This window comes from Falco rusticolus, chromosome 10, assembly GCF_015220075.1.
Source record: "Falco rusticolus isolate bFalRus1 chromosome 10, bFalRus1.pri, whole genome shotgun sequence".
Lineage (NCBI taxonomy): Eukaryota > Metazoa > Chordata > Aves > Falconiformes > Falconidae > Falco > Falco rusticolus.
In genome coordinates this window covers 1,803,253-1,821,378 of record NC_051196.1, presented here as the reverse complement: position 1 = coordinate 1,821,378, position 18,126 = coordinate 1,803,253, and the positions used below count along the sequence as shown (strand labels likewise).

Here is an 18,126-nt window from a genome sequence, read left to right as displayed (position 1 = left end):
CAGCTTCATCAACATGTTTTCCCAGGTAACTTGAAGCATTTCAGTGCTGGTGTCTGTATAAGCAGATGAAGGTGCCAAAACCAGAATGGCTGTATCATGCAAAAAAATCAAAAGATGTTGTTTTGAAAGCGTTCAGAGACAACGCTGGGCGGGAGGCGGAATTAAAGAAACATTCAGACAATGAATGATGGAACAACTCATGTAAAACCTATTTTCCTTGCAAATAAATTTGCTTTGGATAACTTGACTATTTTCAGATGATAGAAGGTGTCAGTTAAAGTTGCTCTGTAGCTCCAGCACGAAGATGTAAGTGCAGAGTTGTGGGCGGGTTTGGGTGAGGAAGGACCTCAGGAGGTCCTCTGGCACAGCTCGTGGGCAACGCAGGATGCACTTCGGTATCAGATCAGTTTGCCCGGTGTTGGTCAGTAACTGGTGAACAAGGAATACATGTTGTTTCTTTTCAGGAGTTAGGTCTCTCTGGGATGTGGAAGAGCATCTGTGTTACGGGAAGGGCGTAGCTGATTTTCTTTAAAACGCTTCGTTTTTAATGAACCTGGTGCCGCAGGTTCCAGGCTTCCAGGGCCGTAGAGGTTTTCAGATGCGCTTTTCCAGCTCACTGGCTGGGCGTCATCCAGCCGTGGGAGGCAGTGATCCATGGAAATGCTTCCCACTGACTGGTGTGCAATGAGCACAGGGGGTGAGGGAATTAAAAGAAAAAAAGACAAGCATTTAGACAAAGTGCCCATCTTTATGCAATTTGTAAAATTACCGGGGCTAATGTGTGCACACTGTATTTAAAGGCATCTCCCCCTGGGTGCACTGGCTGCTGCAATAGTTCAGCTGACAGCCGAAGAAGATGAGAACAGCTGATTCCAGCTCCCCTGCAAGTGGCCCTGCTATGCTGCATATTCCCGTGGCCCGTCTCAAATAACCAGCCTTGGTGCTCCTACCTACCCAACAGAAATGCGATACTGGGCCAGGTTACCCAGTGGAAACTTCTCTAGATCTGTGCCCCGGCCTGTCACTCCTGTTCAAAGAGGAACACCGGTGTGCTGTATCCCCTCCCCAGCAGAGATGCTGTTGCTGTAACAGCATGCCAGGCACAGGCTTGAGGTCCACAGGCGGATGGACTCTATGGAGGTTGAGACCCCGGTCCATGCCTGTGACCTGCACGTGTGCTCTCTTTGGCCTTGGGGCTGTCTCCTAACCTGGCAGCTGGTGAGAGGGGCTTCTCCAAAGGCAGGTGCTCGCTGTGCCTTTGCCTCTCTAAATCTGACAGCTTTAGGTAGAAACACAGCCGCAGCCGGGATCACCTCTCCCTCATCTGGTCCACGCGAGCAGTAGGGAGCGTGAGGCAGTCGGTGGTGATTTGTGGCTCTCCAGGCTGCGTGGCTGCACTGCAGCTGCTCAAAGGTGAGTCCAAGTACACCTTGCTGCTGATGCAGGGAGGAGAGATGGTGTCAAGAAAGCGCAAAATGTATATCCTAGAGCAGGACAATCTACAGTAAAGAGAGGCAAAGCTGGTGATGAAAATGTTGCAGGCTGTGAATGAAACTGCTGCGCGATGGCATCAAGAAGAGAAATAAGGACTAGACGTAGGGTATGTGTGAAATAGGCAGCCCGCGGGGTGCACGGGCATCCGTCGGGACCACACCGGGCAGACGGGCCCTGCTGGCAAGGGGCCACGGTAGGGAAGACAGAGCATGGACCTAATGTAAAGATGGGCATTGCCCAGAGCAGCTGCCCAAAACATCCAGATCAGGAACCGAGCTGAGCGCAGGCACATGTGTAGAGGAACTGGGGGGGATGCTGCAGGCAGAGATGTTTGCAACTCATCCGTTATAGAATAGAGCTGCAGCAGGTAGAAATGTCTGGTTACCTGTCCCTCCTGCAGCTTGCATCAATGTCACATTTGTCAAGATGCTTAGAGGGAAATTTGAGTGATGTGAAGAGTGCTCCTGCCACTGGTGTGCAAGCAGCACTGCTGTGATGGAGGCTGTGCAAGCCTGCAAGATGCTCATGGTGCTCCTGCCAACCCACTTCCAGCAGATGGGACCACGGGAGCTTTCAACCTCGCATCTGCTGAGAACCGGCCTGGTAAGCCCAGGCTTCACACGCACTTGGATGCACATGTTTTCTTTTTCATTGATTGATCCTGTCCTTGGTGTGGGAGACCTGAGCTGCGATGCCCCGTCAGCAGCAGGGACAATCTAAAACCAGCCTGCAGGCAAAGGAGGCTGGTGAATACCATTGCCAAACTGGGGCCACCGCGAGCAGAAAAGGAGAAACAGCTGGGGGACTCCCCTCCCTTACATCCCCACTCTGCTGCCAGTTTGGGCAAATACTGTATTTCTTGGAGATGTGCCCAGCTGGTGGAATGCCCGAGGAAAATGAGCCGGTGGAAGATGGCAAAAATGCTTGACGGTGCCGAAAACACGGCGTGGAAGCTGGTTTGCTGCGTTAGAGCTTTCAGCGGAACTGGGGAAGGGGAGTGGAGGCTGCGATACCTGGCCTGGCTGTGCGTCCCCATGCAGGTGCCGCTATCCTCAGCAGCACAGGGTGCCCCCCTGGAACCCCACCCGGCAAACGCCCAGCCGAAGCCGAGGTGCTGAGGATGGATGCACTGTCCCCCTCCCACCTGATGGATAACAAAAGCATTGGCTTGAGCTAGGTTGCAGGAGGGAGGCGAGGGGATAAGCTGCTGGAAAGCTGGAGAAGACAAGCTGGAGAGGGGATTTTTGCTCGTGCATGTTACCTGGTGAATGGGAGGTTGCAGCGCTCTGCTCCCGCTCCACGGCTTTAAAAAGCTTGTCTCTACATCCTCGGCTGGGGACTCTTTCCTGCAAGTGGCAGGGAAAGAGTGGGCAGGAATCGATCTGTGACCCAGGCCAAAAATATCGCCTGTCCCGCAGCTCCGAAAGTTTTTCTCTGCTCCTACAGGCTGGGAGAAAGGGGGTACTGGAGCTGCCAGGCACACCGGAGGGCACGCTCTGCATCGCTGGGGAGCCCTGCCAAGGGGACAGGCGGGAGGGAGGGGATGGGGAGCTGAAGCCTGTGAGGTTTAGTGAAATGGAAACAGTGAGCCAGAGCGCTGTGCAAGGCACTGCAATCCTCTGCTGGCATAGCCGTGCAGCTGTGGAGGGTGTTTGGGTGGCAAAACCCCTCTGGGCACCTAGAGGGTCCTAGGTGGGGTCCAGCTGTCTGGGGTTTGCCCTCTCCAAGATGACCTTCCTTAAGTAACTCTTTTGTATCATGCTAAGAAAGGCTCGGAGTGTGGCTCAAGGCAGACAAGCTCTCTTGCTGTGTTCCTGCTCTCTTGCCTTTTGTCCAGGTCTCCTCCAGCCCTGATGTGTGGCAGAGCCCTGGCAGTCTTAGCAAGAGGTGGGTGCGTGCTACATGCCACCCACACACAAACACATGCGTGACACGTGTGCTAAGTGCTTCTGACTTCTCACTCGCCCCGTGACTCCTCATTTCAAAGAGCATCAGACAGCAAAAGGTCCCCAGGTGGCCGCAGGCTCTAACCCTGCAGCACAACCGAAGCAGTTTACGTGCAGAGGGGCAGCAGGGAAGAGCCCCTGCCCGGCTGGGAGGGCAAAGGCTGCTGCTGAGTGTTGGGATTGCAAGAGCCAGGGTGCCACAACCAGGTTGTAAGCAGTGACTATGCACCATGGAGCTGTGGGGGCCCTGCGTTTTGTTCTTGAGGTGCCTTTGCCTCAGATACCCCCCCTTTAAGCTCTGCCTGCCTGGTGGGGTGGTAAATATAGAAACATAAGCCCTGGAGGTTTTTTTTATTCCCTCCAAACATGTCCCTCCCATCTTAGCATCATCTGTGCAATTGCTCCAGCTGCTCCTATACATGGTATGACTTTTTTTTTTCCTTCTACCCTCGCTTCCCCCTCCATCCACCCCCCCTGCCCCATCCCGCTCTGTTCCCTTCCCTGCTGAGCACAGGGAGTCTGGGGCCAATAGGCTCCTCCAGACGATCAAATGTCACTATAAGTTGACAGCTGCATCACCTTGGGACGCTTGCAGATCCCAGCCTACCCTTCCCCTTCAGCAGGGAGCTCGGCACTTCTCTCCGCTCCTCCCAGGTAAGTGGGAGCCCCGGCAAGGGATGCTGCTAGGGGTACAACTGCCGAGGGGCTGAGCTTTGGTCTGAATGGAGAAGCACTAGGGAAGGGTTGGGGTCAACAGGACTTGGGATCCAGCACAGGATCCTAAGGGAAAGGCAGTTTTCCTTCCTGGCTTTGGTTGGGTATCGCATGAGGCTCATGTCCCCTGCAGAGATTTGGGTGCTCTGAACTCTCAAGGATGGGTGGTGGGAGCAAAGACTCTTCCAAGACCAAGGTGTGGGGCTGGGAATGGAGTGGTGTCTCTTGGGAAAACTCCCCCCAGCAGCAGGAAGGAATTGCTGCCCTTCCCTCCCATCACCTGGAGAAGAGAAAGCTGAGGTGGAGGGATGAGGGGCAGGACCAGTGGGGACCTGCTGGCAGGTGAGGGGGGCTGGGGGGGGCCGGGGCTAGAGAGAGACCTGAGAAAAACAAATATGGTCACAGAAAACTGCACCTCCCGCAGAAAAAAAGAAAATTGGGAGAGGAGCTCCCTGTGCACACGGAGGGGCAGGAGGAGGGGATTAAATTCAGAGCAGTGATGGGATGTTCCCTACCTGCAGAGCTTCCAGCCCCTGCACCTGGCTGGCCTGACCCCACCTACCCTGCGTGGGGGGCATCTCCCCCCACAGCGGAGAGCTCCTGGCTGTTGGGGTGGGGGGTGTCCTGCGAAGGCACCAGCCTCGTGGGTCCCTGCCAGGCCTGGGGGAGAGGCAGGGGATGGAAGCTAAGCACGGTGGTGGTCTTCCACCCTCTGCCTCAGCCTTGCTGTTTCTAGCAAACCCCAGGCAGGGGTCAGACGGATCGGATCTCCCCAAAGGCAAGGACAGAGCTGCTGCTGGGGCAGGGGGTCGGGATCGTGCCGGGGGGTCGGTGGAGCCTGCAGCACCGCTTGGGTCCTGCTACCCTGTTGCAGCAGCAGCGCTGCCGTGGGTACTTGGTTCTCCAGCCCCAGGGGAGAGAAACGCTTCTGCTGGGGTGTACCGAGCAGTTCAGAAACAAAGGAGGAGGCAGAGGGACAGAAGAAATACATGTTCAAAAAAGTATATGTATATACATCTATACTTTTAAATTTATACATATACTTTTCTATATAAAAAGTATATGCATCCATTTTTATATTTAATAGATATATTACATATAACATATGTGTCAATAAATACATGTATGCATATAAAAAAATAGCTGCAGTGGGTTTGCAGCAGCTCCTGCTGGAAAAGCATGGCCGTGTGGTGCTTGGCAGATCATACCCCTTGTCCTCGCCTGATAGCTGTCCCTGCCAGGTCCCCTGGCCCCTGCGTGGCCACTTTTGTCCTCCCCCCTTTCCATACAGCTCTCGCTACCTTGCCTCCCTTGTATGGCCTGGCTTGGGAGGGATGATTGATGGGCGGGTTATTTCCAGGGATGGCCCAGAGGTGCAAGGCAGCCCGTACCCCCTCCCTGGCGCATTCTCAGCTGCCAAGAGGTTTCTTGGGATGTGCTGGCTCTGCTCTTTCAGCCAAAGGCAGGATCATCTAGGGCCAAAAGGGACGCAGCATTCCTGCCCACCTGAGGCTAATGAGGGTCAGGGGATTTGTCCTTCTAGCCGTGACCTGCTTAGCTCGAGCAAAATGCAGAAGCTAACCTTTGCTTTCACCTTTAAGGGGTGGGAGCAGGCAGGAAGTTTTTGGTCTGGCAAAACTTTCCCATGTGTTTTGATTTCCTTCCAAATGGTGGGCAGTATTAACTAATTGATTTTATTACATCCTTAAACCTCAGTCAAGACCAGACCCCATTTTTCTGCCGCTGTACAAACAAAACCCAGTTATTGCCTTAAGGTGCTAACAGCCTTAATCTTAGGCTGCATTTGCTGCGTGTAAAGTAATTTCCACTGAAGGGTAATCCCGAGCCAGCTGGAGACTTTCCATTGCCTTCAGCGAACTTAATCCTAACTGCAGAAAATACTGCTCTTAGCAGATTGCTTGCTTTATTGCCTTTTGGATGTAAATACGGTTTGGTTTTGTTGGCTGCTTTGATGACAGAGTTAGCTACGTGGACAGTGCTGGGTGTCCAAGAGCCTTTCTCATCTCGGGGGGCTGTTGCTATGATGGTCTGTGTTTTGCCCCTGGCTTTGAGGGACCAGATGCCTTCTGAATGCCACGAAGTGGATAGACACCTTGTTCTTCTCAAGGCGAGACCTTTTTGGCTTTCCAGCCAGGGCAGTGGCAGTCAGCTACAGCCTTAAATGCCAGCTCCTCCCGACGGAGTGACCAAACTTGGCTGAACGTTTGGTCCTTGCAAGGCTGAAACCGCATCTCACCCTGGATTTTTTTCTCCCCAACCTGCTCTATCCTGTGGGGTTTCTGCATCTGGCTCATCTCTGCACACAGTCTGCCAATGCACTTGTTATTAATTCGTTTTATCCGGGGCCCAGAAACCCCCTCAGAACTGGGGTCTTGTGGTGTCAGGGATGCTGGCATTCTCGCTCGGCTTTTATAGCATGCGGACAGATGCCATGCGAAATCCCATTCGCATTTGCAGCGCTTGGATTAACAAATATGGAAGGGTGTAGGGGAACAGCCAATGTGACAACCCTCGGCAAGATGTCCTTAGAGCTAAATTGGAGTCTAGATGAGCTCATTCCAATAACTGTTAATGGAAAGCCTGATTGCAAAGACTCCTGTTGACTTCAATTGCCTTGGAAAGAACAGCATGCGCTGCATGACGTGCCTACCCCACACCGACCAGACGTTTGCTCTCAGTGTGCATATGCCGGGCTCTCGAGCTGATTTCTTCTCCAGGATTGAGCAGTATTACTACTTTTTTTACCGGAGAGAGAGGGAAGAAGAGTTTAGCTCAAAGCCCTTTAAAAGTCGTCTTCCCGCTCCACACACCCCCCCCCCTTGGCAAGAAGGCAATCTGGGTTTATAAATTAAAGGCAGAATCCGTGGGAGGATTGACCATAGCTCTGAGCCTTTACAGATACTGCATTTTGGAAGAAGCCAACAGCTGGGCATCTGGCAGCTTCCCTTGATGGGCTTTTGCCAGAAGCTCTGCTGTCCCGCTGCATAAACCAACACACTGCCAAGCATTATTACTAATAGTTTGAATAATTTTTGGAGGCTGAAATGAGATTGTAAACTTGCTAGCCACTGTGCGGAGAGCAAGTGGAAATCTTTACCCTGAAGATTTGATGATCCAGATAAAAAAGACCAGGGGAGAGAGACCAGAGGTGTTGTAGCATCTGAGTAAGTAACAGAAGAAGCAGCAGGAATCAGTGCAGCAGAAAAGCCTTTTGCAGAGCTGAAAATCCGCCCAGACATGAAATTCCTCCAAGATTCCTCCTGCCTGGTGGGGTTAGAGTCCCCAGAGTACTCCTTGGGGTGGCTGTTGCACTTGAGGAGTGGGCAATCATGGCTACCAAGTTAAAAGCAGCCCGGGACCAAGAGGTCACTGAACCCAGATCTCCTGTGTCCTAGCAGATCACCCTCCAGTCCAGCTACTCAGGTCAGGTCGTAACACAGCCGTTGCTGGCACTACTTCCAGGGCAATGCTGAATTTCAGAAACAGGATAAATGAGGAACCAGAGGGGAAAAAAATGCTGGCTGTTTATTGCTGCTTAGGACATGGGGTTTTTAAATCCTGCTGGTGTTAACGTGTGGTGCCCAGGGTCATTGCTGGGGAATGGAGAGAATCCCTTATAGGGCAGGGTTGGAGCCTATGGGATTACTGCCTTCCTCTGAAATAGAAAGCTGCTGAGCTGCAGTTGTTCCTTTTGAGCCTAAGTCAGCCCACCTGCTCCTTCAAGACATCTCTCATATATCAGCTGAGTAATGAAGTCATGAATGTCATGGCTTGGGTTTCCCAGCGAGGAGGAGCCTGGCTTTCTAACTTGAGACGCGCCGCAGATTTGGAGGAAGTTTTGGAGGGTCCTTCCCCACCTCCTCCCTTGGCCTCAGGGCAGCCGACGCTTTTGGGAGAGCCACAGTATTCACCGCTGCCGTCACCCACCCCAGCGCAGCGTGCGGTATCACTGCAGTGCCCCCCGAACAGCAGCTCTGCTCTCTCTGACTCTGTCTGAGGCTCCTGTACACGCACTTGGGGTCCAGCAAGGATCAGCAGAGGGACCACATCCAGCCCTTGCACCCGTTCTGTGGGCGGTGGGCTGCATCCAGCCCTGACCAGGGCTGCGCAGAGATGCAAGGCACAGCAGCGCCGTGGATGGGCTCGTTTCTGCCCCATGGTGCAAGGCTTGGGTGTAATAAATACAGCTGGTTACACTGATGTCAACTGCCCAACCGGGCGTTTGGCCAGTTTTCCTCTTAAACTAATCAACAGATAATTGTTCATTCATTCATCAGCTGTATAAACCAGACACGCTTTTGGGCGCTGACAAATAAGTAGTTATCTCGGGGTGTATTGGTAGTTTCTGTTATTTTTTCAGCTCTGACTAATGCTTTGGAGCTGGCACCTGCCCACTTGTGATAGGGTAAAAGAACAAAAAATTTCTCTGGTCTTGCTGGAGCGATGGAAATGTCAGATGGGTGTGAGAGGACGCCCTGGCTTGTGCCCGTCTCCCTGAGCTCCGGAGGTTTGGTAACTTAAAGCCGGGTCCAGGTCTCCCCCCGTGCCTGCCTGCGGGAAGCAGCCAGGTTGACAGGGCATGTCTTTCCAGATGATCTTTTCCTCTTCCCCTCTCCTTCTCCTCTAACCTGGCTGGCAAAGGTCTGTGCTGCTCCTAGAATGGCAGTGTTGGTGGGGGACTGGCTGCTGTGTGGGAAAGCAGGTGCTTGGCTTTTTTTGTCCTCAGATGTCAACCCATCTGCTCCTGCTTGGCGTTTTTTTGGAGGCACTCTCACTAATAACATCTCTTTTTTTTTTCTTTTTTTTTCTTCTCTTCATCTTTTGTCTAGAAACCCGTTGCCGACATGTCTGATACCGAGGAAGTGTAAGTAGAGCTAAAGCCACCTGTGTGTCCTGCTCAGCTTGGCCCCGTGCCGCAGAGCGAGGGCATCCCCATGGGGAGCAGAGGCTGGGTTCTGCCCCGTGCACAGCCTGAAGCCCCCCAAGGCAGCGGGGAAGAGGCGTCTTGATTTTGAGCATCAAAGGGTCCATCAAAGGCCCCTGACACCCTCGCTGTCCAACACAGGACATCCTCCAAACACCTCTGCCCAGCTCAGCCTGCCCTCAGCGCCCGTGGCTCTGTACCTGGAATAGCATGACCAAACCCAGTGGGGTCCTTTGACATTTATGCATCAGTAGGTGCAGAAGGGAGATTTAGGGCAATCATGGGACATCACGGAGAGACCTGCAGTGGTCACGTAGCCCCCTCCTCAGCTGCGAGGCAGGCTCAGCTTAACCTGTGTCATTTTGCCCAGCCTGCTCTTAAAACTTGTTTCCCAAAGATGAGATCTGGCACCATTTTCAGGAAATCTCTAACACACATGTCCTTCATTTAGGGTCTGGCCCCAGGGCTGCTCTGGGCTTTGGGTTTCATGCGAGGTGATGGTAGCACAGGAGGGGCGGGCAAGTGGGGGCAAGGAACGGGAGCAGACCCTGAGATTGGCGTTGCTACAGCCATGGGATAAACACGGAGCAGCAGCTGGTCTATGCCAAGTTTTTCGTAGGCAGCCCTAGGGTTCAGGGAGCCTGTAGCACATCTGGGTTGGTGTGGGGCAGCGGCTGCAGGCTGGCTTGCCCGTCACACTGGGGCTGAGGTCCAGCTTCATCAGCCCCTGCACGGCGCTCTTGCGTGGGTACCACGTTATAGCCTGGTGGTGGCAGGATTATTCCTGGATGCAGATCTATGTGCACCTTCAGAGTCGGGAACGCTATTTAAAATAAAACCCAAATGCAGTCGCTTTACTGCTCTTTAAACCAAATGGCTCCTGAAAGAGCAGAGGGAGAATGGGGGAAAGAAGACACAGCAGGCTTTAAACAACAGCGCGTTGGGTTGCTTCAGTGTATTGTTTAAAACTTAGCGATGATACGGAGTGAAAGAATTATTTATCTGGTCTCAATAACCTTTTTTCTCTCTCGCAGGGAGCAAGGAGAGGGTAAGTCTTAACTCTGTCTCTAATCGCTTCCATGCAAGCCTGCCACACTCGCAGCCCGAGTCCTCTTCTCCTTTCTGCCCGGTGCTGAGATTTTAACAAAAAGTGCCGGTACAGTTGAGCAAATCTGAGGTTTCTTTTTTGTGCGTCGGTCTGTCCGAGTGTCCCTTTTGTGCGTCGGTCTGTCCGAGTGTCCCCGCGTCCCGGCGCTGGTACCCCCGCAGCCCCCGGGGCTGCCCCACGCCGATGCCCCGGTTTCAGGGGATGCCGCCAGTTTTTGTAGGGCGCTGCCATCTGCTGGCAATTTATTTTGAGGCTTCTGTACAAGTACTATTTTCTGCTTTAAAATGTAAAGCCCCACAACATGTACAAGCAATATACATAGAAACGTACGATTTTTTTCTTTGCTGCTTTTTTTTATGTACTCAGAGACCCTCTCTTCCACTTTCCTCCTTCTAACGCGTGTGTACACCTGAGTTCCCATTGCCCAAGAAAAAAATCCAGTACGATATCTCCTTCCTCCCCTTTTTATGCCTCCTCTTTTTTCTCAAAGTCATTTTATTTGCTATTTTACTTGCGGATTTGGAAGTGGCCTCTCAGACACCATCTTGCCCAGCATCCCTGAGAGCGCAAAGGGCTCTGCCATGGGTAAAGTCCTACCGATGTGTCAAGGCTGATGGTTGATTTATCTGCTTTTTTTCTCCCCTCCCCTATTTCAATGCAGAGGAGTACGAAGAAGAAGGTAACAAAAAAACCCCTTGGAACGTAATTTATCTTTCTTTGATTCTTGCTCCTGCTTTTTCCTTGTCTGTATTTCACCCTTCTCTTTGGCGCTTGCCGCTAAAGGTGATCTGAAACACTTGATCAGTAAATCAGTCGGAAACCACAAAAGTGGCCGAGCCGGGCCGTAGTGTGCAGACCCTTCATGTTACAGTGAGACGCTGGATTTGTATGAGCCGTAGGGGGTGGCTGTAAAGCTGGGAGCTAACCCGGCCTTCACCCCAGAGTGGAGCAGGGGCTGGGGCAGAGCTCACCCAACGTAGCACTGGCGGTCCCGGCGGTCTCGTTTGGCAATGCCCTCAGGTTGAGTCTACATTTGGAAATTGAAACGAGGAGCGTGTTGCCCGGCTCCCGAGGAGCACCCAGCGGGGCGCTGCCGAGAGTGGAAATGGGGAGGCAGAGAGCCGACTGGCAAAGATGAAGTTTTTTAACGTGCCTTTAGCTGGCAAAAGTTGATTTGAAAAGCTGCGAGAGACAGAGAAAGATGAGCATGAAAAGCCCTTCTCACCCAAGCTGTTTCAGCCTCTGTAGGCAGCAGGGAGAGGAAGATTTTGGAGAGGTGTTGCTGCTTTTGCTGGGCACTTTGGACACATCAGCTTCAGGTCAGGCGAGCGTAGCTGCTGGTTGTCGTCCTTCCTTTTCCCAAGGTGTTTGGATCAGAGACAAAGGCCAAATGCTGGGGCTTTCTCCCAGCATCTGCCCTTAGCGTCCAAGACATCTTCTAAGGCGTCAAAAGCAAAACTCTTTACTGGGAGGTGGAATATTTGCACGTGGAGTGTGTGAGACCAGCTCTGAGAAAGAGACTTACCCCTGTGTAAAAATGTCCATCTTGGGGCTTTTATACACAGCTGCTTTTTCTTCTTCTTTACTGCCCCCCCCCGCCCCGCCCCCCCCCCCCCCCCCCCCATGGATTCCCCATGGCGGTGGGAACAGAGGTGCTGCAGAGTAGTTCCTGCCCTAAGCTATGCTAACTTTACGTCTCCAGTTCCCCCAGCATTGCTTCTGAGGGGATCAAGGGCTCAAAAAAGGAAAACCAAGATGCCAAATGGGTTGCAGATGCCTTCAGTCAGCATCGTGTCCCTGGTCCTGCCCAGAGGGCACAGCCAGAGAGGTGAAGGTGCTATTCATGCTCCATCCTTCATGCTTTGTCAAATGTCCAAAGAGTAAGCAAAGGGTGTTGCTTCTACAGACAAGCCTTCCTTAAAGGAGAAACATTTCTTGCCTTTCTCCTTCCTTCCCTAACTGCCTACTTTTGGGTTTCAAGAATTTAATGATTAATATGAAATTAATAGGCAGGTCACTTCCTATATTTTTAATCTGCATGACTGTCTCCTCTGAGGTGTATCTTCTCGCTCCTCATATTTGCTTGACCTCTGCATTCTCTTCCAAAGTCATCCATCCCCTTTCCATATAACTTCTCCATCACTTTCTAACCACTTTTCTCTCCAGGCCTTAGCTCACCCCAATACCAGTTCCTAACTGTTCTCTGTTTTCATCTCCCTGCTTGCTGTTGCTTCTTGTTCCATGACACTTGCCAGCTGAAGCTCAGGAAGAAGGTATGTGACATGGCTTCTGCTTTCTTTCGCTGTTCGTGCAGAGGAAAAATGTGTGTGAAGAACTCCAGAGCAAGTGGTCCACATCCAGGGGCTGGGACCCGGCCCTGAGCCACAGACATCAATGTGCTGATGGGCATTGATGGCATTTATTGAGCTGGCAGGAAATTGGGCCTTGCTTTTTGTTTAAAAACCCAATCAACCAACCAACCAAATACATAAATAAAATACATGCATATATAGAAATAGAATGCATATAACCCCCCTGGATATTGTATACACAAATATATATAATTTTTAAATATAAATACACATATATGTGTATAGAAACATATATATTTGGTTTAGTCTACCTTTTTTACAGAACTGCTTGACATTATTTTTGTCACAGTAGTGTCAAGTCATCTCCTTTCTTTCCAAAAGCTTGAATTTTTAAAAGGGAGGGGGACACCCTGTAAAGTTCATATTCATCTGTTGAAATTCAGAAATGAATTTATTTGAAATTTCAAAAATTGGTAAATGGTGGTGAAAATTTTCTGCCAAAATTTTCCACAAAAAAGATTTACAACAAAAGAAATGCAGCACTTTTATTACTGGTTACAGATTCACCAAAAGTCAGTTAGGACATTTTAGCCAGCTCTAATAAGGAATAAAATATTGGATGACTTTTTTAATGTGGTTTTCATTTGTGGTCATACTCCCATATTTCAGTAACATTTATAACCTCATAATATGCCCATAAAAATGTTATTTTTAATTCTCTTTCACCCTGTAATTCCATCATTGTGTATTCTTACCCGTAACGGCCTGGGAGCTTGGCAAACCTCAAGAATGTTCCAATAAGATATTTCTTGTTTTCGTTTTCTCCCATTCCCTTTGCCATGTGATGTGTTCTGCTTGCAGAAGAGGTTCAAGAAGAAGGTACGTGGAATGGCTCCCCAGCCCCTCTCCCCTCAGAAGGGCTCGCTGCCCACGCGCCCCTCGACTTTGCAAACGGGTAGAAGAAAGCTGGAGGCAAGAGAAAGATGCTGGGACAACCCATCCGCTGGCAGAGGGCTCCTCTTGTCCCTTGCCCAAATTTCACCAAGGGTGCCCCCTACCCCTGAGGACCTGCGTGGGCTCCTACCCCCAGCCTGGGGCAGGGAGCCGCTGGGGGCTGCGGGTGCCAGCCCTCCAGCCAAGCCGCTGCAGGCTCCGAGGCTGAGCTTCAGCCCCAGGTGTCTGTAACGCCTGCCGCTGCCGTGGGATGGGGTCGCTGGGGGCTGGCTAGGGACGTTTCTCTTGGGTATCAACTGGTTTCTCCTGTGTAGTTTGGCAGATAATGATCGGATGGATTTTGAGATCAAAATCCATCTGTGATAAGGTATGGGTGTAGCCATACCTTACGTGGTACGCATTCTATAATATGCCATATTATATATATAGTATATATTATAAGTTTATAGACTATAATATATCATATTATATATAATATAAGCAATAATACTGTAGAATGCAGATCTTATTAATTATATCTATGCAGACACTGGCAAGTAACCCCAGCTGGCTCCCCACATTGCATGCAGCCTTTGCAAGGTGGAACAGGCAGGGCAGAGGAGAGGGGCTGGAACAGAAACCCACCCTTTGCACTTGAGAGGTTTGGGATGTGGTGCTCCGGGTATGAGGAGCCAAAGGGTGCGTTGGTTCCCGATTTGCAAAGCTTTGTGCGATGGGCACCTTTGAAACAAAGGTAAACCTGATTGCCATGCCGTGGGAAAGCCCCTCTGGGCGGTTTGCAGGGTCTTTACAGCATCCAGGTGCAGAAGGTTTTACATTTCTTGTACCTGCGTGTGCTTTGGTTGCCCGTCTCCATTTCACCTCCTCCTTTCTTTCTCCATTTCATTACCCGCTGTGGTTTTTTAGACCCCCTGTTGCATTCACACACTTTTTAGTCTAACTTCTCATTTTCCATCTCATTGATCTGGCTCCCTACCATGTCCCACCTGATGAAGCTCACGAAGCAGGTACGTGCCATCGCCTTTCGAACTGCTCCCCACCGTCTCTTTGGCGGTGATGGGGGGGGGATTCGAGGGTGGTGCAAGAGGTGCAGGACCCAGTTACTTCACCTTATCACTTCTGTTGCCTTTGCTTTCCACCTCTCTGTGGCCGGGTCTGCCACAGGCTAACACAGGGGAATTGTCCCAGTGCAAGGTCCTGCTGTGCGCAGAGGCAATGGCAGGAGGTTGCTCCTCTAACACTGGAATTAGACATTTCAGCATGTATTATTTGAGCTTCCTGTGATTTTTTCCCTCTCCAACAAATTTTCACCTCTTCCCTTCACATGGTGAAGTTGCTTCCCATCAACATGTGCCTTTCATTCCTTCCCCTCCTGGCCATTAGTGCATCCTTCACTCGATAAAACTTTTCCCGCTGGCTTAACAGAGTTTTCAGCCTGTGCAATAGCCTATAATAATGTGTTTCTCCCAATGTTCCTTTGCATCCTGTCCCATGGCTCGTCCCACCTAAAGAAGCTGAGGAGGAAGGTATGTGACATGACTCCTGAATGTCTGTCTGTCAGAGTAAGCTCTGGTTTAGCCATAAGCTGTAAGACAGCAAAAGGAAGCAGGACTTAGAAATAGGCATATTAACAGAGAATAAAACTTGCCATGTTTTGTTTTTTATACTCTCTTCATTCACGTCCTGTCCTGACATTGAACGCACCGGCGACGCTACGTAGTAATTGTTGCATGAAAAAAAAAGAAGTATAAAAACTGCTAGGAAATGTAAACCTCTTGAAAGGATGAAGGTTGCAATGCCTTCATGCTGAGACTGGCTGGGTGTCCCCGGGAGGCTTGTTTGGGACCACTGGAGGTGGGTCGGGACAATGTGCAGATGTGCCCACGATCAGCCTGCTGCCACAGCGGCTGTCAAAGCTGCGGAGGGGTTTTGCCCTCCTTTGCCAGGCTGATGTGGTCACGATAGCCTTTCCTTCAGCTTAAACCCCTGTTGGATAGAGCAGCTGGTGGTAATTTTGATGCTTGAGCTTTGCAAATGATTAAAGATGGCTTTCTTCTTCATGCAATGGAGTCTCTGGACCACTGTTGCACAGTAGTACGTGCAGCCACGTGCCACCAAAATCCTGGCCCCAGGCTGTAAATCCGCTTGGGCATGCACCAGGGCTGTGAAACGGCACGCTGCGCCGGGCTCTGCACAGCTGCAGGAACGTGCGTGTAAGGCAAATGGCTGATACGGCCACTTAAATCAGCTTTTAATATCTCAGATCATTTGTACCCTTACTTCCAGCAGTGCTTTTCAGATCCGTATTCATTTCATTTCCTTGCAATATATTCTCAGGCTTTCCCTCCCCTTCCATTTCGCATGAGTGAAAAATTGTTCTGACGTTTCTAACGCTCTTGTCTTCTTTTGCATTTTGCTCTGTGACTCTTCCCACCTGCTAAAGCTCATGAGGAAGGTATGTGCCATGGCTTGTGAATTCCTCTGTTTCTGTCTGGAGCGGTAATGCGTGCAGGAATTCTGGAGGTGGCTGAAGAGGAGAGGATGCAAAATTATCCTCTGTGTGCTCGCTGACAGCTATTTCGCTCTCGTAGGATAAGCGGTGTGATGAGTAATGAGTACTTACCGCAGCTTTGAAAACAATGCCCGAAGCAGTGGCTGGGCAGTGCTTATGTGTTCCTCGGCACTCCGCTGCCTCTCACCAGGCAATCGGTAGAGACACCAGTTGGTACGGGGATAGCGTTCCCAAATCCGTTTCCTCTATGCCGTGCTCTGGGGCTGGAGGTGGGATAGCCATGCCCTGTGGTGATGCTCCATCCCTTGGATGCATCCACCTCATCCTCCTGCCCCCCTGCCACCGTGCAGAGGCAAAACTCACTTTTGCAGCGGTGTATGTGGTTGTGGAGAGACTTGCATCTGAAGTCCTGAGCAACGAGGCATGTTGTGGCATACCTAGTCTTCTCTTGGGCTAAGGACTGGACCGATGGCACTGTTTTAGTTGCAGTGTATTTGCGGAAAATGCCAATTCAGTGAAAAGATGTAGTTGCATGCTTTTCCCATAACTATTGGTATTTTTCCGGGTTAATGTGTGTTATGCAAAAACGGGGGTAGCAGGGTTGAATTTTGATTGATTTTACAATACGAACGGAAGTCCAGCTCTGGTAAGAGGATCTGTGTGATTAGCAAAATAGTAGGTCATGCTTATTAAAATACCAGCCTGCCAGCCCAAACCCATTTACCTTTCAATTGCCCTTCTGCCTTCCCCTCTCTGCATGTCCAGCGAGGCTTTCATCGGATACTTGATCCTGCAGGTCGAGGAGCAGTCATACGCTCGCACTTACCTTTCCCCGTCGGGGTGCAGTCCTGCACACCAGTGGTGAAATCCTGGGCACTAAGGAAATCAATGCCAGCTCCCCCAAGCCCATTGATTTCCGCAGAGGCTGGGATTTCTATGCACATGAATAAGAACAGGCTGTCTGTAACCTTTTTGCACAGTCAAAACTATGGGTAATGGACTTGTTTTAATACAAGCAAATATTTCTGTCAAGCAAAGGTTACCAATGGCACATGATAAATGTACATTAGTCATCTGCACCTTTTATCTCCCAACACCCCCTGCCCCTCCCTCTCCATGAATTTCTAATTGACATCCATATGTGCCCTCTACTTCTTTTTTAATCTTATTAATGGTTTTTATCCCCTTAACCCCTCCATCCTGGCTAAAAAAAAAGTGTAAGGTTTTGTTAATCATCCTGTTTCTTGCTCTAATTCTCTTATCTTTCTTTGCATCTCCTTCCCTGCTACTTCCCTCTTAAAGAAGTCCATGAACCAGGTATGTGACTTCTGAATTCCTCTGCGTCAATCTGAAGGGTTATTATGTGCTGGAAATTCAGTTGCACTTGGCAATTTTACAATTGGGTCATGTTCTGAATTGGGACAAAATGGAAACTTTTCAAACAAAGTAAAACAAAAAAAGGAGATGCCTTGCTTGGCAACTATTGAAAATATTTTTTTTTGTTTAGTTGAAACAAAACATTTTGTTCCAACATTTGCCCCCCCTCCCCTTCTTTCCTCCATGGAAGATTTCCAAATTTTGAAACAAAAATTCTATTTTAGATGCTTTTGAAGCATCGACTTTCTGGATAATGTGGAGTATATTTAGTGTAATGCAAGAACAGATCCGGAATGAGAGACTGTCACAAAGCAAAAAAATGAAAAGGATTTGTTCTAGAAATGCAGTATCTATGCAGTCTTTTATGGCTGTTAAACCGTTTCTATTTTTTAACCAAAATCTTAGCTAAATCTACGTGAGTTTTAAAATACTGAAATTCAATTGAATCTGATTTCTGTTGGGAAATTATACCAGTAACTCTAATATTATACTCAGGAATTCAAAGATGGTGGAAGAAAACAGATAAAAATCAAATATTAATGATAAACTGTAACATGCAGCTTCCTTACACCTTCCACCAATAATAATTTCCTCTGCTCTGTCATGTGTAATAATGAGGATAAGAGCTAACTGTTGCATGAAAAATGTAATAACACTTTTGTAAACAAATATTGCAATATATAAGCTGTAATAGTAGCCCCTGACTGGACTCAGAGCCATCCTTACCCCGCATACAGGAACGTTATAATGCTTATTACAGGGAA

The 18,126-nt window shown here is 49.9% G+C and overlaps 1 protein-coding gene across 18 annotated transcripts in view; it reads left to right on the top strand.

The window, feature by feature from the left end:
- The first annotated feature begins 3,838 nt into the window (after nt 1-3,838).
- Nucleotides 3,839-18,126, top strand: part of TNNT3 (troponin T3, fast skeletal type) — a 31,765-nt gene continuing 17,477 nt past the window's right edge. For 2 of the 18 annotated variants that reach the window (XM_037403139.1, XM_037403140.1), the window contains exons 1-6: nt 3,977-4,094; nt 9,005-9,039; nt 10,134-10,147; nt 10,869-10,886; nt 13,381-13,398; nt 17,288-17,302. In XM_037403139.1, coding sequence (XP_037259036.1) covers nt 9,020-9,039; nt 10,134-10,147; nt 10,869-10,886; nt 13,381-13,398; nt 17,288-17,302 — 85 coding nt within the window. In that variant the 5' untranslated portion in view covers nt 3,977-4,094; nt 9,005-9,019. Of the gene's footprint in view, nt 3,863-3,967; nt 4,095-9,004; nt 9,040-10,133; nt 10,148-10,868; nt 10,887-12,462; nt 12,481-13,380; nt 13,399-17,287; nt 17,303-18,126 lie in introns of those variants that run through there. The other 16 variants (XM_037403143.1, XM_037403145.1, XM_037403154.1 and 13 more) reach the window with 14 other exon arrangements.